This window comes from Sphaerodactylus townsendi, linkage group LG09 (genome assembly GCF_021028975.2).
Source record: "Sphaerodactylus townsendi isolate TG3544 linkage group LG09, MPM_Stown_v2.3, whole genome shotgun sequence".
In the NCBI taxonomy this organism is placed as follows: domain Eukaryota; kingdom Metazoa; phylum Chordata; class Lepidosauria; order Squamata; family Sphaerodactylidae; genus Sphaerodactylus; species Sphaerodactylus townsendi.
The window spans coordinates 50,732,284-50,755,533 of NC_059433.1; the positions used below are offsets into that span (position 1 = coordinate 50,732,284).

General features: G+C 42.5%; 1 protein-coding gene and 1 long non-coding RNA gene across 3 annotated transcripts in view; one reads left to right on the top strand and one right to left on the bottom strand.

The window, feature by feature from the left end:
• The window catches only part of KLHL14 (kelch like family member 14), an 84,762-nt gene extending 66,457 nt beyond the window's left edge, over nt 1-18,305 (bottom strand). The window contains exons 1-2 of one of the 2 annotated variants that reach the window (XM_048508270.1): nt 18,004-18,305; nt 15,506-16,479 (exon numbers count right to left, since the gene is read on the bottom strand). In XM_048508270.1, coding sequence (XP_048364227.1) covers nt 15,506-16,446 — 941 coding nt within the window. In that variant the 5' untranslated portion in view covers nt 16,447-16,479; nt 18,004-18,305. Of the gene's footprint in view, nt 1-15,505; nt 16,480-16,787; nt 16,947-18,003 lie in introns of those variants that run through there. The other variant, XM_048508269.1, reaches the window with a different exon arrangement.
• On the top strand, nt 16,717-21,329 carry LOC125439254. The gene is made up of 2 exons (XR_007245508.1): nt 16,717-17,082; nt 18,655-21,329. It is a non-coding gene; the product is annotated as an uncharacterized LOC125439254 (long non-coding RNA).
• The last annotated feature ends 1,921 nt before the right edge of the window (nt 21,330-23,250 follow it).

Consider the following 23,250-nt stretch of genomic DNA (forward strand, 5'->3'; position numbering starts at 1 on the left):
GTTCTTAATGCTGGCTCCAGCTGCTTCTGGCTCAAGTTCTCAATGCTGGCTCTCAGTGCTGGCTCAAGCCCTCCAGGCTGGCTTCAGCTGCTGCTGGCCTCCACTCTCCATGCTGTCATGGGAATCCCTGCCTTCTTCAAGAACTTCTCTGCAGAATTTAGGTAACGTATAAGTCCCCTGCTCCGCCCTCCTACTCTATCATCCAAACCTATCTTTTTCCTCCCTGCTTATATCACTTAGGAACTGTATGTATGCTTCTTAATGTCTCACTGTGTGATTGTATTGCAACCAAAATCTATATAAAATATTTAAAACTACAATTTGGTTTCTTTTGCATTCTCTGTAGAACGTTTCAAAAGCCAATTCTGGTATAGCTGTCTAGAAAATCCCACCTAGCCTGCCTCTCGCACTGCCAAGCTGAGTTATTTTCCCCATTGCTATTTTGAAAAATATATTCATACGTGTTAAGCTAGTAACACCCTGTAATGTAAACCTTCTACCTGTCCTGTTCTAGCTGAGCAATCCAGAAAGATACCATGGTTAGGCAAATCAAAACACTTTGAAAGTTCCAGAAGAATTAATAGTTTAATTTTTTTGGCCTACCAGAATGGCCAATGCCATTCACTCCCAAAAGCAGAATAGAAATCAGGTTAAATGGGCTATTCAAAAATATCTTAGCAGCCATCCCGCTTTGAGCATCTTATCTCAAAGGGGGAGACTTCTGACAGGTCTATAGTTTGCAAAGCTGTCCAAATCTTCCTTAGTGTGGCATTCAACATCTCTCAAATTCGATGGATCTTTTTCCTCCTAACCAGACGTCAGCCAAGAACAGTCAATTACAAGAGTGAGGCAACATCCCTCCAAACATCCAGTTCATATCATCTGGCAGCAGTAATTGGAACTTATCCAAGCAGGTGGCCAATAAGCCTAAGGGAACATTTGAGAGCTATAAGGCACCCAATAGAGCTTCAAGGTTACAGTGGATACAAGTGACTTTATTACACAAAGTACTTTGCAAATAAGTATCAGCATGTTGCCAAAGGTTCAACTAGACCACGCTCAGTCCCCACTCGAATAAGCTCCATTACAATATAAAACAATCAGCTGGAAAGCACTAAATGGATGCAACAGCAACAGTGAAATACCATCAGGGACGATCAATAAAGGAAGTCCAAGTTGAGCTGAACTCAACCTGAGATTTCCTTCATTTGTTTTCAGACTCTAATCCATGGAAGAAGGCACCTATACCATTTTGCACCAAAAGATCAAAGTAGAATTGTGAATTCATCTGCCACTTCTTCCTGAACCTTATTTGCAGTAGAATGCTCCACATAAATGACCTGGAAGTAGGGGTGGGTAGCGTGGTGGCCAAGTTTGCAGATGATACCAAATTATGTAGTGTGGTGAGAACCACAAATGATTGCGAAGAGCTCCAAGCGGACCTTGATAAATTAGGTGAGTGGGCCCAGAAATGGCAAATGCAGTTCAATGTAGCAAAATGTAAAGTGATGCACATAGGGGCAAAAAATCCAAACTTCACATACACGCTACAGGGGTCAGTGCTATCAGTCACAGTATCTCAGAAAAAAGGGATTTAGGTGTCTGAAGCTGATAGTCTCCATGGAATGTGTCAACTCAATGCATGGTAGCCGTAAAAAAGGCAACCCCTATGCTGGGGATAATTAGGAAAGGAGTTGATAATAAAACTGCAAAAGATTGTCATGCCCTTATATAAAAGCAGTTGTGCTTAATCGCGACTTCGGAGTATCAGTGTCCAGAGCACCTTCCCTATGAGGAGAGGCTGCAGTGTTTGGGACTCTTTAGTTTGGAGAGGAGGCGGCTGAGGGGGGATATGATTGAAGCCTACAAAATTATGCATGGGGTAGAAAATGTTGACAGAGAGAAATTTTTCTCTCTTTCTCACAATACTAGAACCAGGGGGCATTCATTGAAAATGCTGGGGGGAAGAATTAGGACTAATAAAAGGAAACACTTCTTCACGCGAACGCGGTGATTGTAAGCCAACATGCCGCCACAGGCATGCCAACTAACCTGGATAGCTTTAAAAGGGGCTTTGACAGATTTATGGAGGATAAGTCGATTTATGGCTACCAATCTTGATCCTCCTTGATCTGAGGTTGCAAATGCCTTAGCAGACCAGGTGCTCGGGAGCAGCAGCAGCAGAAGGCCATTGCGTTCACATCCTACATGTGAGCTCCCAAAGGCACCTGGTGGGCCACTGCGAGTAGCAGAGAGCTGGACTAGATGGACTTTGGTCTGATCCAGCTGGCTTGTTCTTATGTTCTTATGTTCTTAGGGTCCTAGTATCTGCCTTGTTCTTTTGCCCCTCCCGTTCAAACGAACAAATATTTTTTAAAAATCACCCTAACCCCTTTGTAGGGGATTGAGGATTAGTTACGTGTCATTTTTCCGGCCTCCCCGTCCCCCTTAGAACTCCCACTTTTTCTAGTACTTGCCATTTTGCGTCAGGTTCAGGGACTTCTGTGTTGCTGCTGCCAATTGCAGAACATTCCCAAGAGTTTCTTCTGCTTGTAGCTCATCTGATGGCCGTTTCACTATAAAAAGTTGATGAAGTTTGTTCTCCCTGGAAATCCCACTTGTGTGTTGTTCCCCCTTTTTTTTTTTTTTTAGGGATGTGTTTTCCTAGCTATGATGACACCATGTAAGAATTGCAGCCATTTGGACAGCAGGTATACCTTCTATTAAAAAGCCATAGGTACTCCTGTCCTCCGCGGAGGGCTGATCTACCTGCAAGTGAAAGTAATGGGTAGACCAACCCTCCACAGAGGACAGAGCCACTCATAGCGTCTTAACGGGAGGTAGACCTGCCCTTCAAATGGCTGCGATTCTTAGATGGTATCATCATAGCTATGAAGACAAGTCCCTCAAAACCAAACAAAAAAGGGGGAAAAAACCACACATGCATGGGATCGCCAGGGAGAACAAACTTTATTCATCAACTTTATATAATAAAATGACCATCAGATGAGCTGCAAGCAGTGGAAACTCCTGGAAACATTCTGCAAAATGGCAGGCACTAAAAAAATGAAAGTAAGAGCTCTAAGGTAGGGGCAGGTAAGTTTTGCTGAGAGTTGTTTGATGAACTATAAATGCTTTAACAAACTATCATGTTTAGTAGTGCACAGAATGATGGTTTTGATAAAGGGTGCACTTAAAATAGATTCTTTAATGTTCATAGACATTCGGGACTAATTTTCACCTCCGGGAACATGATACTTTCATTTCTATCGCACCACAACTGACTGCACTTAGATCTTTTGGTGAAAAAGGGTATAGAAGACCATCAAGGTCATGTCCATGTTCTAAAAGCTGACCAAGACTTCAACAAGAGTATGACCATGACATCAGAAAACTCTCTGAGAGTCATCAAGGAATCATCAGAATCCATTAGCCTCTAGAGACTTAACTTGTTCCTCACTCTTTTATAACTTAGGAGCCCCTATAAACCTGAACCTCACTATATCCTTTTCCAACAAAAGATAACAGTAGAATTGTATATTAATTCGCCATTTCCTGGACCTTCTTTGTTCTAGAATGCTCCGCATGGGTCCTAGTGCCATGGGGACAGAACTAGGTAGGTCAGAACTGAAGCAAAGCGTTTTAGAACAAAAAAGGTTCAGGAAATGGCAGATTAATATACAAATAGCCTTGCTGAGGTTATCTTTTTGGGTTCTTAGTATCTGAAGTGAGCCAGAGTTTTCTGGTTTTGCAAATAGTTAAATAGTGCTGTGGCGTTTCAGTGGTGTTTTGGTGGGAGTCAAGGCTGACAAACATGCCCCCTATCTTTATCGGCTGTGGCCGCACCACTGGACAGTGTTTGAATTATCATGGTGCTGTGGTGTGCTTAGTTCATGTCTTCTTCACCAGGCCTTGTTTTAGAGTGGCTTTGTTTTAAGAGGTAGGGGTGGTGTTGTGGGTGTGGAAGCCATTAGGAAGGGAGAGCCTGCCTCTACTGTTCTGAAGGGGAAAATTCTGCTTCCCCCCTCCATTTGAAACCATGGGAGGGGTGGGGCTTGCTGTTATGCCCAGCTGGCTCTGTGCTGGAGATTTTATTTGTGGGGGGGGGGGGGCTCTGGTTGGGATCTTGCTGTGTGCCAAGGGCACCACATTTCCTGCAAGTCTGCTGGTGAGTCTCCTGAAAGGAACCAGCCATCCTTCAGTGAAGTTTGGTTGGGTGTGGCAAATGCGATGAGCCCCCAATTGAAGGAGAACCTGGTGCCCACAGAATGATCCCCCAACAATCCAAATTTCAGCAAAGTTGGCTGGTTCCATTCAGGAGACTCACCAGCAGCCCTGTGGGAAATTTGGTGCCCCTACCCAGAGCAAAACCCCATCAGAGCCCCCAATAAAATCACCAGCACAGAGCTAGCTGGGCATAACAGCAAGCCCCACTTAAGTCTATGGTGGGAAATTTGCCACCATAGACAGTTGCTGAAGAGCCTGGCAGATTCTTTGACCTGACGTGGCTCCATTGTAGTCAATTGGAAATTTCTGGGAATGTCAATGGGTGTGTGTGTGTGCATTTTTCAAGGTAAAGGCACCAAACGAAAGTGTGGCTTTCGTGGCTTCAGGAGACCTTCCTGGTAAGAGCATCCAGGTTTGGTGAACTTTGCTTCAGGGGGCAGAGGGTGATGGGGCCTAGCCCTTTGGGGAATCCATAAAATTGAACCCCCTGAAGCAAAGTTCACCAAATCTGGATGCTCTTACTAGGAAGGTCTTCTGAAGCCACCCTGAATGTTTGGTGTCCCTACCTGGAAAAATGTGTACCCTGCTTACACACACAATGTCCCACTGGCTGCAATAGAGCCTAGTCAGTTAAATGGGAGAATCTGAGGGAATTTCTTGGGGTGCCTGTCAGGGGTGCACTTTTAAGCTAGCAGCACCAAACTTACAGGGTGTTGTCAGGAGACTCTCTTGATGAGACTACCCAAGTTTGGTGAAGTTTGGTTCAGGGAGTGCAATTTTATGAACCCTCAAAGGGGCAGCCTCCATCTTCCATTAGCTTCCATTGGAAACAAGGCTGGCGCCGATAGCTTAAAAATGCACCCCCTAACGGCTGCAAACTGTAAAAACTGTAAAAAAACCCCAAGATTGCAAAAAGTCCAAACGGACCCCCAAACATTTGGGTTTACCCAATTCGATGTTGGGGTTTTTTTGGCTTTAACAATAATTTTAAAATGAAAAACAAATGAATGCAAATGTTATCAATTTTTTCCGGTATTGTTCAAGTTATGATACCATACATGCTCTGTTTCACCACTTGAAGAATTAAGTAAAACTGGATGCACTTAAAATGTGTGTGTATTGCTAAAGTGAATAAAAAGTTATTTTTATGATCTATAGAAGATAAAAGAATCTATCCAATACTGAAAAGTATCCACTGCAATCTGGTAAACTATACAGCATCCTTGTGTCAAAATCTCTAATCATTTCACTATTGAAACCCAGTCCACATTTCAATTGTACAATCAAGATGTTTTAAGCCACACTTTAAAATGTAAAGAGCGAAGATGTCAGGGAGCTGCAATTACCTATGACTGGCGTACACTTATTAGCAAACCTGAACAATGTGAAAAGATCCCATAGAAGATGACAGATTTAGAATTTTATACTAAAGACTTTCATATTCTGCATCTGGAATACATTACGCCAATAAGTCAAATTAGAATATATGCTTCACACAGAGTTACTCCATTTTTTTGTGGGAGAGTTTTTGTACATCAACATTATTTTAATTGAAAATGTAGTTTCAAATCCTAACACACCACAGCAAAGTAAAAACAATATTTTGGGGGCTTTGGGGAGGGCGGTAAATAAATAAACAAACAAACAAACAAACAAACAAACAAACAATGCGAGTAAATTATAATTTTAGGCATATGATGGCAGATGCTTTCCCAACACCTCAGACAATCATCTTGGGAACAAGTGATGCTGTTGTTAGTCTTCAGACCAGAAATACTATCGAAGGACCTTCACCTGGATGCTGTATGTGTGGCTATAATTTTTCTGCCAGAAGTTACTTTAAAAAGTACTACCACCATTGAAACACCAAGAAATGGTTGCCAACTGCCTGGAGAAAAAACTCCCCTGTCTGTTTTATAGATGCTGACTGGGAAGTTATTTATAAAGTGATAATATTTACCTTCATGTCACAATGAACATCAGCTTCCTATTTCCATACATTAAGTCTGTATTATAGAAGCAGTGCACTTTTCTCCAGGCCTGATGACAACCCCAATTCACACACACATGGTGCCAGTATTGTGCCATTAGTCCCCATAAATAGTGCTTCCATATAAATATGAAATTGCCAGGAGGCCACCAGTGACTCATGAGTGGAACAATCTGTGGAGAAAACTTTATATTTGTAGAAGAGCAAGGGGGTGATATCATTTCATTCCTCCTCTTGCCATAGTCCCAAGTGCTTCATGGCATTTTGGGATATTTGCCCTCCCCATCTCCTTAATCACCATCACAGGACTGCTATGAGAAGGGGAAGGTAGGAAAGATCCACTTCTGCAAACATCTTCTGCTCATGATTCACAGGGTTCAACCCATGACTGATTTTCCACCATAAAAGAATTAACAGACCATTGTCCAAAAAGCTGTTAGAAGAAGAAGAAATGTTGGATTTATATCCACCCTTTCTCTCCTGCAAGGAGACTCAAAGGGGCTTACGAACTCCTTTCCCTTCCCCCTCACAACAAACACCCTGTGAGGTAGGTGGGGCTGAGACAGCTCAGAAGAACTGTGACTAGCCCAAGGTTACATAAAGCTTGTTGTTTGTAGTGAAAATGACCAGGTTGAAAAATCTGTGGCCTGTATTATTCAGAAAAAATGAATTCAAAAAGAATGAAAGGAACAATATGCCTTTCTCAAGTGCATGTCCTGAGAAGAAGAAAAGGAATTGTTTGGATTTATACCTCACCTTTTTCTCATGTAAGAAGTCTCAAAGTAGCTTACAAACTCCCTTCCTCTTCCTACAACAGACACCTTGTGAGGTAGGTGGGGCTGAAGAACTGTCACTAGCCCAAGGTCACCCACCAGGCTTCATGTGTAACAGCAGGGAAACAAATCCAGTTCACCAGATAAGAGTTTGCTGCTCATGTGGAAATATTTATTTATTTATTATTTAATTTATAGGGCGCCTCACCCCCAAAGGGTTCGAGGCGGCTCACAGTACAACTGTTTCCAATAACAGCACATACAATATATAAATAAAACTTAACCCCATTAAAACAAATTTCCAACAGCAGTAATTACTTAAAATTTAAATATGGGGAATCAAACCCAGTTTTCCATAATGGAGTCCAAAAAGATTGCCCAGAAGACAGCTAAAAATTGGTGGGAACATTGCCCACAGAAAATGAGTAGGTCAAAATCTTGTAGAACTTTCGAATCCAAATGGTTAAAGCACTAGCACATAATACACTTGACATCATAGTGATCGAGGACAAGAAAGTGACCATTGTTGACACAGTGGTATCTGGTAACAGAAGGTTTGTTGAAAAAGAACATGAGAAGGTCACTAAATACCACGATTTGAAAATCGAGCTTCAGTGTCTATGGCACAAAACAGCTGAGGTCATCCCAGTGGTTATCGGCACCCTGGGCACCATCCCGAAAATACCAGGGCAGCACTGAAATATCTTCAAATTGACAAAATTAACATGCCAAATTCAGAAGGCAGCCCTGCTGGGATCCGCACAAATACTATGTTGATACATTACAACTTCCTAGGCCTCTAGGTGAGGCTCGAATTGTAGTGAAAGGCCAACAACCAGCTAAAAATCTGGCAGCTGTGAAATCTATAATAATAATAATAATAATTTTCCAAGGTGATTCATTATCACCCTTACTGTTTATCATTGCCATGATCCCACTAACAGTAATTTTAAAGAAAGCAAAGTTGGGATATCAAATGGGCAAAGACTCGGAAAAATCTCACATTTGCTGTACATGGATGAATTGAAGCTGTACGGGAAATCAGATACAGAAATCCAGTCACTAGTGAACACAGTCCAAATATTCAGCACAGACATTTCAGTGGAATTTGGCCTGGAAAAGTGCACCACTGTGGCAATAAAGAAGGGCAAGATCACTGAGAGTGATAGCATGCCTGATAGGCAACTCATCAAGTGTAACCAAGAGGCAGCTAATCAATACCTGGGCATTTTACAGCTTGATAATATCAAGCATGGGCAAGTGAAGACTGTGGTCAGCAGAGAATATACCCAGAGAGTCAGGAAAATTTTGAAATCTAAATTAAACGGCGGGAATACCATCAAGGCCATCAACATTTGGGCCATACCCGTCATCAGGTACACTGCGGGAATCATCAACTGGACACAGGCTGAGTTGGATGCATTGGATAGAAAAACTCGGAAGCTTATGACAATGCACCATGCCTTACACCCACGCAGTGATACTATAGATTATACCTTCCCAGAGATCTGGTGTCAGAGGCTTACTACGAGTAAAGCAAACAGTGGAGAAACATGCACTGGCCGATTATGTGAATAAAAGTCAAGAACAGGCATTGATTGAGGTGAAAAACAGCCATTTGCTGAAGACACAGAAAACCAAACAAGAATACAGAAAAAATGTGATTAAAATGAGGACCGAAAGCTGGCACAACAAAGCTCTACACAGTCAATTTCTGGAGAAGATCAAGTACAAGGTGGATAACGAAAAGACCTGGCTGTGGTTAACAACTGGAAGTCTGAAAAAAGAAACTGAATCCCTGATTTTAGCCGCTCAAGAGCAAGCCAATAGAACAAATTCAATCAAGGCCAGAATAGAAAAATCCTCGGATGATGCAAAATGCAGATTGTGCAAAGAAGCTGACGAAATTGTAGATCATGTCCTCAGCTGCTGCAAAAAGACTGCCCAGACTGAGTACAAACGGGGGCACAACTCAGTGGCCAAGATGATCCACTGGAATTTATGCAAGAATTACATGATCAGCTAAAAACTGATGGGAACGCTGTCCAGAGAAAGTAACAGAAAATGAGAAGGTCAAGATCCTGTGGGACTTTTGAATCCAAACAGACAAAGTGTTGTAACATAATAAACCAGACATCATTGACATAGCAGTACCCAGTGACAGCAGGGTCATTCAAAAAGAACATGCGAAAGTCACTAAATATTTGAAAAATCGAGCTTCAGTGTCTATGGCACAAACCAGCTGAGGTCATCCCATTGGTAACTGACACCCTGGGCGCCATCCCGAAAACACTAGGGCAGCACTTGAAACATCTTCGAATTGACAAAATTAACATGTCAGATTCAGAAGGCAGCCCTGCTGGGATCCGCACGAATACTACGCCGATACATTACAACTTCCTAGGTCTCTGGGTGACACTCGAATTGTAATGAAGGCCAACAACCAGCTAAAGATCTGGCAGCTGTGAAATCAACCATACTTTTATAGAAGCCTATCACCAGTAGAAAGTGGATAAACAGTTTTAACATGTATAGATGCAGTGTTGTGGCACCAGTAGCAGGGAAACCATGGCTTGGATTTGTTGAAGTGAAAGCAACTCCTCCCACCTTCTGCCTTGCAAGGGGAAGGACAATTCTGTATGCCTTTCCTGACAGACCAGTCCTGGTGAGCCCAGGCATATCCAGGTTTTCAAAGACCCAGATTCCTAAAATAGCCCACCATTTTTTTTAAAAAAGTAAATTTCCTTTTTTCCATGATCTTTGCCTCATTAATTTTGCTCTGTATTCCACTCACATTTTACTACTGTACAATTCTGCTATATAAACAATAATTCCCAGTGGGACTCATATTTGATTTTTCTGCCTACAAAACATTCATGTGGAAGTCAGAAAGGTCTCCTGAAATCCTGTTCTTGAGGGAGAGGACTCTCCCAGGAATAGTATTCTGGAGAGCATTTTAGGCTACTTCAGAAGTGGGGAAATCCTTCAACCTGTGAAACATTAATCTGGATACAATCCTAGATCTTCCCCCTCTCAGTTGGTGATAGGTGATATATGGTGATAGAGCCTGGGAAAAGCTGTGTATCCCCTTGCATAATCTACAATAAGGTTTAAATGTTATTGTTTCTCACAGTTACATTCAGATAAATACAATGTACCTCTTGAATAACAGCATGGTAAAACTTGATCAGCATATTCACTGGTAACTTATTAATTTTTTAACAGTGATAGAGAGGCACATCCATCACACAATAGACTCCACAGCTAAAAAATTTTGGACAAGGGGCAAAAATTTAGATTTCAAATAGAATTATGATGAAGCACATTGCAACTGAGACATTTTCAGACAATTTCATTCAGTTCAATGGTAAAAATGGGCAGAAATATATAGGTACACCTCACACACAAAACATTATGACATTTCAGAAAAACATGTAGCCTATTGTCTACACTACTTCCACTTGATTTCTCTTGCTCAGTCCAATTATAATTGTACAATAAGAGAAAAGAATGCTAGACAAAAACAGGTAGGGAACCCTACCTTGTTCTTGTGTACTATGCCTTTCTTGGTGAACCAAGACTAGCTGAAAAGCCAAAAAGTCATTTTCTACACCCTGCTCCTGTTTACAGAGTGGGGAACTGAAACATCATTTACTCTCAGAAAAGCACTACATTCTTTCTAAGTGTAGGAAAAATAAGGAACACTTTGTGTCACCAATTCTCAGATTCATGGCTATTGTTATTCTGGAGTGCAGCAGTTAAAGAGTCGTTGAAAGTATATTTAATCTCAGTCAATACAAAAGTAATCAGTCATAATACAAGGAAAAATTGCTCTCAGCAGGTTGTAGACAACTGGTTGTTCATAGTCAAGCAGAGGCATAGCTAGAGTAAATGGAGCCTGGTGCAAAATTGGAGTTTTGCTGCCCCCCTCCATGTTCATTTGTGCTTTTTGTATTTTTAGTGTTTTTTCAGTTTCCGGCCTGCAGGGGGTGTAGTTTTTAGGCTAGCATCATCAAAATTTCAGGGTATCTTTAGGTGACTCTCCTGATGATATCTCCCAGATTTGGTAATGTTTGGTTAAGGGGGTCCAAAGTTATGGACCCTCAAAAGGGTAGCTCCATCTACTATTAGCTCCCATTGGAAACAATGGGGGATGGGGCACCTTCTTTGGGGGTCCATAACTTTGGAGCACCCCCTTTGGAGGTCCATAACTTTGGACCCCCCAAACCGAACTTCACCAAACCTGGCTGGTATCAGCAGGAGACTATCCTGATGATATCACCTGAGTTTAGTGAAGTTTGGTTCAGGGGTCCAAAGTTATGGACTCTCAAAAGGTAGCCCCATCTACTATTAGCTCCCATTGGAAACAATGGGGGATGGGGCACCTTCTTTGGGGGTCCATAACTTTGGACCCCTGAACCAAACTTCACCAAACTTGGCTGGTATCAGCAGGAGTGTGGCTGGATGACATCCTGAAATTGTGGTGCCACTATCCTAAAAACTGTGCCCCCTGCTAGCTGACAAAGTAAAAACACTAAAAATATCAAAAATACATTTTTGCTGTCCCCCAGGCACGCGCCCGGTGTGACGCGCACCCCCTTCCCCGTGGTAGCTACGCCACTGTAGTCAAGTGAGGAGAAAAATTGGAGTTGATGCTGTATTATGACTCTAGCATGTCACTTATGAATAATATTTCAGTAATAACTTAGTAAGTTAGCATTCATTCCTTGATTCACCAATTGCCAAGTAACACATGATGTGTCCAAATCAGAAGCACTAATTTATGATTTCTAGTTCATTACAATATTTGCATCCATGCATATAAAAATGTCTCTCATACGAAGTTTTAAGAAGTACTGTTACTATTATTCACATACTCAAGCTCAAGTATGCTATTTAAACCCTTTGTTAGAGTTAGAAAGGATTCAGCATCACAGTTGCAGTTTCTAACAACTATTCTTAGGCATCAAAGGGACACCCCTCCCCCAAAAACATGTTTAGGACTAGGCTGCAAATCTTTCAATTTCTTTGTACTAGGAAAAATTGTTAGCAAAATGTTTGTGGGTTTCCATTATCTCTTGTTTTCAAAAACCATCAGAGATCACATATGCACATTTTGTGAATAGGTAAGAATAGGTATTTTATTCCACCTGAGATTACTGAATGTGTTACCATTCCAACAATGTATCTGAAATGTAAACATTTAAGATGTGCATCAAAATGAAATTTAACTCAGCTTCATAAGTATGTACTTGCAATGGTGGCAAGAATGTTAGCACTATTTAGGGCCATTTTACAAAGCATATAAAGTTATTATCCCCACACAATTACTTTGGAACCAGAGTTCAAGTTTTTAGATATTTACAACTTCTCCAGTGGGTGTTCAAAGTCTATAACTAGGGCAAATCCCAAAGCATCTGTGTGCTATAGTTTTAAGTAGAGCATTAGGAACAAAAGTGTTATTTGAAGGAAATAAGGAAGACAGTTATCAAATGATGCTAAAGGGCTGATACAGCCCCCATTAAAGTAAATGGGAGTGTGCAGCAGGATGTTAATCAGTCTTTAAGAGCAGGTGTGTTAATTCCATCTTTCTTCATTATGGAGCACCAAGCAGATGTCTATACCATTTTGCTGTTTACCTCTTAGCGAGAAAAACTACCCAACAACAGATCTCTTTTAAAAAGAGCAATGCTCATAAGTACTCTTAAATCAACATCTTTCCATAAAATGTTTCATGTAATTCTAATTTACCTGTATCATTATTGCTCCTTGGAAACTAGTAAAGATGTGTGGAAATAATTCTCTGTATTAATTTCTACCTATTACTTTACTTCCATAATTTCATCTTTTCCCAAATCCACAATTCCGAATACCATTAATATGTCTTTCAGAATAATTGATTTATTTTATTTAATGTTAAACATTCAGGGATAATTATTTCAAAAATGTAGATTTCCTTGCCCTTTCTGTATAAGGATCCAAAGTAAGCTTTAATAATAACAAATAATAAATTGTACAGATCAACCTCATATGTGAGTTCAGCTGTTTATGAAAGTCTTAGTTTCTTCTTCATCTTTTAAACACACACACACACACACACACACACACACACACACACACACACACACACACACACATGTTAACATTGTATATCCAATCAAGATCCAACAGTAAATCTTTTATTAATGTTAACAATTTTGAAAGCTGCATTAAAGTTTTAATGTAACACAGATTACTATATGGGTGTGTATGCAAGATAAGACACACTGATCTTTCTATACTACCAGAAAAAGAAACAAAATTAAACAAGATTTCCCTAAAAATATTATGAAATTAAGTAAAAGGTAGTGAGCCCCAGTCATAGAGGACTCAAGAAGAATTTGGAATATTAACACAATTGGCCATATTATATATGAAAAAAATACATAGCTCTGATATAACCACATGGATGCAGAATGATTGCAAAAAAATACTGGATTATGTCTGCTTGTCTTTTTCACTTATAGGTAAAAGATAGCATTCAGCAGCAGAAACATCAGCATGCCTGACACCTGTAAACATTTGGTGGTCAGAACACCACTACATATCCTTCACATGATATGGCCCAGTGAAGCTGGAAGTATCTGCACTGAACCAAATAGTCTGGGATCTCAGCAATCCACCACAACATGAGCCCCAGGTGTTGTCCAGAATTCTAGTTAAAGAACACTCTGGGAGCCAAAACATTATGAGTATCCCAGGAACGACTGCCAGACATATTACTGCTAGGATCCCAAACTTACTTCCAATTGCTTTTATTGGATTTTATTATAATGTTTAGAACCAAAGAACACTAAGATGTGATGTTCACTATCTCATCAAGCTACATCTCTAGCTACTGCTAAAGTTAAATCCTCAAGATATTCCACACAAGAGTTTTTGTGCAGTCTTCTGCACAGAGGAATGCCATACCATACTATTGAAAAGACCATGAATCTTAGAATAAACTTCCCTAATAATACTGTATTACTGGTAACTCATTTTAAATTACACAGTGAAAAGGCAAAATAAAAGTTCCGAGATGTGTTAAGTTTCTCAAATAGCATGTTTGCCTAATAATACATTGTTCAGACGAAGTGGTATGTAAAGCAAGGGTGTTACTGAAGACTTTTAAATTTATTCCTTAAACTAGTTCTTAAAATGTGTATTACTTACTTTCCCTTCGACATTAACTTCATGCTGTCTATCTTCAATACTGTTTCACTTACACAATAGAAAAACCTGATGTCATAGACATGAATAGTATGACATCACAACCTCCCAGTATAATCACTGGATTATCTCTATATGGGTAACACTAGTAATCCTATAAACCAATTTAATAGGTAGATGAAAATTTAGCCTTCATAGATGTAAAACCCTCACTGGGGTTCCATTATGTGATAAAATTTGTGAAATAATAATAATAGCTCATTTTAAATAGTACTTCTTCCTTTTAAATATAAAATGTAAATGCCACTACAGTATGGGGGCAGAATAAAACATTTTGAAAGTTCCATGGCAGAAAGACAAGAATCTGGCAAGTCCCCAACTCCCTGAAGAAAGGGCCCAAGGAGGTTATAATGGAATTTAAAACTAATGCTACTAAGCCATGGCTGTATGCCCATCCAATTTTCTTATCCCATACTGTATTTTAAGAGACATCTACTAAATCCAACACATGCCATCTTCCCTTGTCATTAACCTTGCCTGCAGTATTCTGCACCTCTACAACAAGTTCTGTGAATGAACAGGATAGCACCATCTAATAATATGGAACACCAGAAACTGTCAAAAGTTTTCCCTTCTCTTTAATTTTGCGGCAGACACCAGGACATTATTCTTTTCCATTTTCTTTCATTTCATTTTCCCATCAAAAGCACTCTTGTAATATAAAGTCAAATTTAAAAAGGGATTTTGCTTTCTTAAAACGTCTAGCAGAAATATCATCTCCAGTTGCATCAAAATGTCTTGGCTCCCTTAGAGAAGCAATGGAAAGAGTTCCTATATTTTTGCAGTCTGGTCAGAATAAGCCAGCTGTATAAACTGTCCTCACTGGCTGGGATTTTTACTGTTCACATGTCATAATTCCACTGAATTAACATCAAGGAGGCAGGACTACCACAAGGACAAAAGTAATCTATACAAACTTTTTGCAAGTCATTATTGACACAGTACAATCAAAGCGACCATCCAAACCAGGTTAGCTTATTTAAATTAACTGTGTAGACCCAATATAAATGTTTGTGACTGCTGCCTGGCCAATTTCTCCAGAGTGACAGCAATTTTGTGGGTTCTCTATGTTCTCTTTAGTGCCTATGAGAGGGTGTGTTCACCCCTCCCTCTATCTCTATTCCCTGGCTGACTCTTTCCCAGTTTAGCTGCTAGATCTGTGTTGTTTAACAAGTTTTGAATCTCACAATTGCTGTGTATACATGCAACAAACCCACTGCAAAGTACAGGGTTTCTGGATGAGTCCCCCCTCCCCTTCTCTCACCTGCTGGCCAGACTCTGCCTGCAGTGCTGTCTGAAGGGCATCAGGTGGTAGTTCATGGCGTCCAACAGCAGCTTCTGGCAGACCGGGTCGGTACGCATGAAATCCACCGACTGGACCCGCTCAACGAGCTCCGGAGCCGGGATGAGGGCGAAGCGGAGGCGTTTCATCAGGTCCGGGGCGTACTGCATGCGGGTCTCGCGGTCGTGCTCCAGCCACAGCACGGACATCTGGAAGAGCGCCAGCTCCGACTCCACAGGGGGTGGCAGCGAGTCGAGGAGGGCGCGCATCTCCTCGAAGTTGAGTAGCAGCACGTCCTCCACCAGGTACTTGTTGGCCAGTTTCTTGGTCTCCTCGAGGCCGTGCAAGGCGGCGATCTTGCACACTTGCTTGTAGTTCTGCACCGAGATCTGGTCGTTGAGGAACTGCACGCACAGCTTGGTCACCTGCGGGATGTGCAGGATCTTGCTGACCGACAGCACCTCCTCCACCGTGTCCAGGGACAGGGTCACGTTGGCCGTGTACAGGTACTCGAGCACCAGGCGCAGCCCGATGGACGAGCAGCCCTGAAGCACCAGGTTGTTGATGGCCCTGGGACTGGCCAGCAGCTTGTCCTCCGGGGAGGAGGAGGGCGTGCCGGGCTCCTCCTGCGGCGGCTGCTGCTGCTCTTTGGGGGGCAGGCCGTCCGGAGCGCCAGGTCCGACGCCCAGAGCGTGGTGGTGGTGGTGCCCACTCCCGCCGCCCCCGGCGGTGCTGGAGAAGAGTGATCGAAAGTACTGGGAGCACGAGGCCAGCACGGCCTTGTGGCAGTGGAAGTGCTGGCCTTGGGCTGTCAGGGTCACGTCGCAGAAGAGCTGCTTCCTCCACAGCAGGTTGAGGCCGTGCAGCAGGTTGTCGCTATGGCTGGGGTCGAAAGTAGACGTCCTGTCCCCGGACCTCGACATGGCGAGCAGCCTCAATCCGCCTGGCTGGAAACCCTGGCAAAAGAGGGCAAGGCAGAGGAGTGGGGGGCGGGGAGGGGGGGGAAGAAGGGTCGGTGGGGGACGCACAGTCACAAACACGAAGCTTTACAGGCCTGCAACGTCCATCTTTAGTGCAAGAGGCGAAAGGCGTCCAGGTTAGCCGCCCCCTTCCCCACCACAGCAGCAACCTTTGGGCTGCTGAAAAGTCTCAGTGCCCCCAGCCATGGGACCTGGTCCTTCATCTCTAGCCAGGCGGGTTGCCTCAAACGGCCGGGGGGGGGGGGGGACTACTTTCTTTCGAGCCGAGGAAGGGAGGCGCGCACCACTTGCGGAGAGAGGCTGCTTGTTTGCTTTAGCTTTGCAACAGTGCTTCTTCTCCCATGCATCGGAAGGGGGGCGGGGGTAGGGAGAAACAGCTTGGGGCTGGTGGTTTTCCCAGCTCGGAGAAGCTCCCGAGTGACCCCGAAGCAAAGTGGCCCTTGCCAAAGTCCGACGCTGGGCCAGCACTTGGACCAAAGTGACTGCGCTCAGACGCCCCTCCCCTTCCCAAACTGCGCCTTTCCCGCCTTCGCCAGGAACTCTTGTCTGCAGAGCCGCGAGACGCTGGGGCGCGAGGCGGTACGTGGCAACGGGGGAAGGGGGCCTCGTGGAAAAGGCGGCCGGGGGGGGGGGGGTACGCGTGGAAACTGTGTGCGCTCAACTCCGGCAGTCCCTCGTTGCGCCTGCTGCATTGCACTGGGCAAGGGGTGCCGAGGCAGGCCGAGTCGCCAGGGCTCGTGTTTGGTCTGCACGGCTTTTTCTGCGAGCGGAACTCCGGCAACTCTGGGAAGTTCGGGGTGGCGGGTGGTGGGCGAGCCGAAGGGCAGGAAAGCGGCGGGGAGAGGCGATCGGGAAAGTGCCCCTGCACCGCGCGCCAAACGGAGCCAGAGAGCTGCGCCCCCCCCCCTCCTTGCCAAAGTCAGAGGGACTCTTGAGGGCAGCGGCGGGGAATCAATAAGCCGAGCCTTAACCTGGAGGTGCACCTGCTAGTGCCGAGGCGAAAGGGAGCTGCGCCGCCTCGGGCAGAGCCGAGTTCGCCACAGCAGCAGCAAGCAACGCCGCCGCCTGCTTCTCCTCTGCGGGATCCCATGGACGGCTGCTAGTTCCATTGTAACCCACCCACCACCGCTCCTTCGACAGCACTTGCACCCCTGGTTTTCTCCTATGATGAGGGGGTTCCGTTTTCCCAGCGCTTCCCTTCCCATTCAGCAGCAGGGGTTTAAGAAATCTCCAAGAGCCTCTCCCTTTAAGTGGACCCGGTCATTCCTCTTCCCCCTCCACCTCTACACACACCTCCCATTCTCCCTCCCCCTCTTTCTTCCTCCTGTGACCATTTCTTGCAATCGGAGTTTATTCTCCAAAGACGTGTGTGCAACACAAGTGCCCCCCCCCACATACTTCTAGCACACAGAAATCACACACACACGCCCCATATGAACGACAATAAACAAGCCACAAGAAAATACACTCAGATGGTTAGACGGAAGGCCAGAAACTTACCTGCTCCACAACCAGCTGCCAAAGTAAAGGTTCACTTAAGCTCCCCCCCAAAAAAATCAATTGTCCTTCCTTTTTAAAGGTTTGATCGCTCCTTCCAAAAAAAAAAAACAACCTTCTGGTTCCCAACTCCAAGCAGTCACTCTTTACAATTTATTTTGTCGTACATCATTTGATCACCATGAATTAGCAACAGCAAGAAAATGTACGAGAGGGAGAAGGGGAGAGAGAGAAAGAGAGAGAGAGAGCGCAGAGCTTTCTGCAAGAGAAGAAGAAGAAAAAATGTACGTGTGACAAATTATGCTACCAAGAAACAACACATCATTATCCTTGGGCCTGGGGCTCAGTGAGTCGTAACGAGAGTAATAGGAAATCCACGGTTGGGGAGAGAAACGGTCGTGCATGGCCAGTGGAGAGAGACCATACAGGGGGATGGATGCTGGAGAGACTCGCAAAATTATGGCTCAAGGCTATTGTAAAAATTGTCGAGCGTAAATGACTGCGATTTCAAACATCTTTGGAAGAAAGAAGGGGAGAAAGCGACCCCCTCCCCTGCCTCTCTCTCTCTCCTCTCTCATCTCTCTCTCTCTCTATAAAGAACCGTCAAGTTTTAGTGCGCATTGCTAATTAGTCAATTTCTCTCTGCCTTCACAGGCTGGCGACTTTGCTGCTGAGCTGAAACTGCTAATTTCTGTGACCAGCTTTTTTTCTTAGCTGTGATCTGGATGAATGAGTAGCTGTCTCACAGAGATGACAAAAATAAACTCTAATCCCCCCAAAAATTTCCACTACATCTTTCTCATGCATAGATTTATGATCTTCAGACACCCAGTGCAATATGCAAACTTTTTTGTCTGAATGGAATGCAGCTGGATTCCACATTACACAATATGTGTGTGTGTGTTTTGTGCCTCTTCTATTCATGTGGTGGAAATGTCTCATCTCAGTACATGAAATATTGTTGCACACACATCCCAACTGTCTGTGTTATTAGTTTGACAGGGTACATCCTCCGTTCATGCATATGCGAAGGGAAGAGATAGAAGGAGCAGAGGTAAAGTGAGGCTAGTGCATAGTATTAGTAGTATAACAGTTCCTTTTACTGTGGTTCATTTGCCCTATCGACGATTTATGCTCTTGTTTGAAAGCATATTTTCACTGTCATTTTGTCTGGCTAGACAACCGTCTCTGTACTTCACTGTCAGCTGCTCAACAGATAAGGGTTCAGAAGTCACTTTTTATTGTCAGATTAGCATATTGTCAGATTTGTCTTTCATTTTAGAGACTACAGTGCAAGAAGCCTGAATCAAACAGCAAGAAAGCAATTTCTCTTGAACAAATATATACTGACAACTTTTTGGCTTGATCCAGGAACTTGCCCCATTCATTGTTTGGGCCAGTTGTTGGTATCGCATTGCAAAACTGGGTCACAGTTATTTGAAAACATTTTGGTATATTCCTTTCACCAATGAACAATGGGATAGAGGGCAAGTTCTCCTCACTTTATCCCATGATATATTGCACCCTCACATTTATAGCGCTGTTCTTCTGTTGTCAGAACTCCAATTGCCCAAAAAGAAAGGCATGACCTTGAATGAAAGGAGACTGGAAAGCAGCACATCATGAAGTTGTAAGCTGGTGTGAAATCCTAAAGATTCTAAACTAATAAGCTTCTTGTAATTAAAATGCGTGCCAGGGGGTTGATCTTGAACACTTGCCCTTATTTTCTTCCTCCTTGATAGCAAAAGAAGGCAAAAGCATCTGCTTATAAAAAGGAAATAAAATGGAAGTTGTACAGGAAATGGGAAGACCCATCTTGCAGTATGACAACTGAAAAGGAAATAAAATGTAAATGAGTTATGCCAGGTGATTCGAATTATTCTGCATTTCTTGTAGTCTTCTCTACTATTTAAGTGCCTTTCTGTTTTATGTTTCATGACTTAGTCCTTTGCATTAACACCCAACAGGATTGATAAGACATTTTTTTCAGATGGGGAGGGGAAGATCTGAGAAATCCAGTCCTTGAAACCCACATTCAGGCTCATTCCGCACATGCAGAATAATGCACTTTCAAACTGCTTTCAGTGCTCTTTGAAGCTGTGCGGAATGGCAAAATCCACTTGCAAACAGTTGTGAAAGTGGTTTGAAAACTCATTATTTTGCGTGTGCAGAAGGGGCCATAAACTCCACAATGATCCTTTATAGATCTTTATTGAAGACCACAAGAACTAGAATCTGAAGCAAGATGGACATAATTCCATGCACCGTGTTATTTTTGTTGCTTCCTAAATTTGGTGGTGTGCTGACAATAATTTCAGAGTTCTCAACATAACTCAAAAAGAGTTTCATCCCTCAAAAAATCATTAGATTTAGAAGATCATAATTCTACTTAGTATTGCATAAGAGCATGGAAAGCTCCTTTGAACATATTCTAAGGAAATATATATACTGTGGGAGAAAGTATACTGTGAAATTTTTATACACAAACATTTCAACATCAGCAGCTGTGGACTGTTACCATACTCTAGCATCTGGGAAACATTTTTTTCTGTCATTCTAGTACTGCTGAACTTTACTGTATTATTTTCTTTTATGACTGTAAATAATCCCAGAGGGTATTTTGTGCAGTTCTTCATTAAATTATTTGTCACAGAAGCCTATGCCACTCTAAGTTGCAACAAGATGCCTTTGGAGGTTTTGTCAGACTCAAAACTATTTTAATTGCATTCTCAGTACTAACAACTAGTACCATTATGCATACTGGTAGGAAATAATTGTGTTGTTTGCTATCCATACAGTTCCCAAAGTCTTGTTGTATATATATAGTATTCGCAATTGATTGATATTCATTGTCATTGCAAGATACAATATACTTGAATGTGAAGTCTGTATTTCTGACATTGGTCCTGTTGCTTCCCTTTAGAGCAATTTTTATGAAGTGAAACCAGTCAGGCATTAAAATTCCACAAAGTTTAATTTGCCTATATTTATAGCAAGAGAAAAAAATGGGGGTAGCAGCTCTGTTACTGTACAAAAAGCAGAGGGTTGGATCCTATTTCTTATCCCACAGATGACTGCCAACATTCAATATTACTTGCATGTCAACCCTTCATATTAGCTACTGGTCTGTTTGCTTTCAACTTAAAGATACGCCATTCCTTCTTAGAGGTTTTGTGAGATGGCATTCTTTTGGAATTCAGAAACTTGTGAACTGACTTTTTTTTGCTTGCTGTACTACTAGTGATATTATTTAGAAAGTATGTATTCTGCTCTATGACTATCAGTATGTGATATAACTTGGTGTTCTCAAACAAAAAAAATCTCAGCAACCTGTAGCTCTGGTTTTCATTAAACCTAATATTTAATTTTTTTGTCATAAATAATGGTAGCGATAGACTAATTTGCCTCCTTGTTTAATGTGCAGAATTTGGCTCTGTGTTTAATTTATTCAGCTGACTATTATCGGCAGTTTTCATCTATGCCACTATTATATTGTAGATGTGAGAAGAAGTATAACTATTAGGATTGAGCTCGAGGAACACCATGTACCTGTGTTATCTTGTAGTAAATTTATACTATACAAATTATAAAAATGATAAAACATTTACTGAAGGGGCAATGTGCCCCACCAACAGCCGATCTAAAGGATACTACAAATTTGACACATTTTCCCTCTGGCCTTAGGTGAGTCCCAACATTTTCCTGACCTGCTGCTCTCTGGGACAGCACATATTAATCAAAGATCAGTTGTCAAATAGATTATTGTGCACAGGGATGATTCTATGCTGTTTTGCTACTGGTGGTTCTTATACTGCTGCTTTGATTTATCCACCTTGAGTATCTGTGAGAAAGATGGATAAAGATGGATACAGAGATGGCACTTTTGCATTGTTCTGGAGAATTGAATTTGATGTTTTGAGTTAGTTGACCACTAATGGCCACCTGATATTGTTTTGGAATACATTACTTTCCTCCATTTTTTTGCACTGGACACAAGTAGCTTCAAAGCCAATATGAGTGTTCACATCTTTCAAGCAGTGTTGACAAGAGGTTCTCCAGCATTCTTTGCCTTACATTTTCCAACATGATTGTACAGCTGGCTTACCAAGAATGGGTCAAACAAGAAGTGGAATTAAGTTGGTGTTCACCTGAATTGTCAGTGCACAACAGTATTCCTAGTTGTATTATTTCCTACACATCTTAGTGCAACAGAGGTCACTGTGATAGAAGCAGATGTTTGTGAGCTGGTTAAAGATCATGGAACACTAAAGGCTAAAGTCTAGCTGCTGTATGTGATGGGATCGGAACACATAGCAATGAGGTTAAGAACATAAGAAAGAGCCTTGCTGGATCAGACCAGAGTCCATCCAGTCCAGCACTCTGCTACTAATAGTGGCCCACCAGATTCCTTTGGGAGCTCACATGCAGGATGTGAAAGCAATGGCCTTCTGCTGCTACTGCTTCCGAGCACCTGGTCTGCTAAGGCATTCGCAAACTCAGATCAAGGAGGATCAAGATTTGATTGCTTTTTTAATCCTGTCATGCACAGAACTTGTACAGTTCTATCTTTCCTCCCAAGGCCTGAAATGTGAACCCTGGGAACTTGAAGTAAAACTAGGGGCAGGAATCTTGTAAAATAATTTCTCTTTCAAAATGATGAGTGAAATATTAAAGTGATGTTTTAAAATAGTTACAGTTAACTGGTGCTACTGTTCAATCTCTTTGGTCCAAGACTTATAGATAATATTCAGTGATAATAGGCTGCCTAGTTCATCAGACTGGATGACTGAACAAGCAGCACTCTTAGGATATGATCAGGGGTGTACCTAGGCAAACTGGCGCCCGGGGATAAAACCTGAGTTTGGCGCCCCCCCCTCCCGGCCTGGCATATGGGCTGCCACCCTCCCCCACCATGACCAAACAATGATTTTTTGTACCAGCTTGCAAAACACCTCCCACTCCCAGGAAAACATACAAGGCTCTCTCCCCACCAACTCTTTTCCTAATTTCCTAATCACAACAACCCTATGAGGTAGGTTGTTAGCCTGAGAAACAACTCCAAGCCAGTGCAAGTGGGTATTAAGCATGTAAATCTCTCACAAATCACCCCCAGCAAAACATTTACCAAACAAATGTCAGCATCATCTCTCACAAAACATCTCCAGTGGAATCCACCCCCAAACAGCATCACTTTCAATGGTGTTTAAACTAGGGATCTCAGATTCTTCTTTTAAATCCACCTTAAAGGGA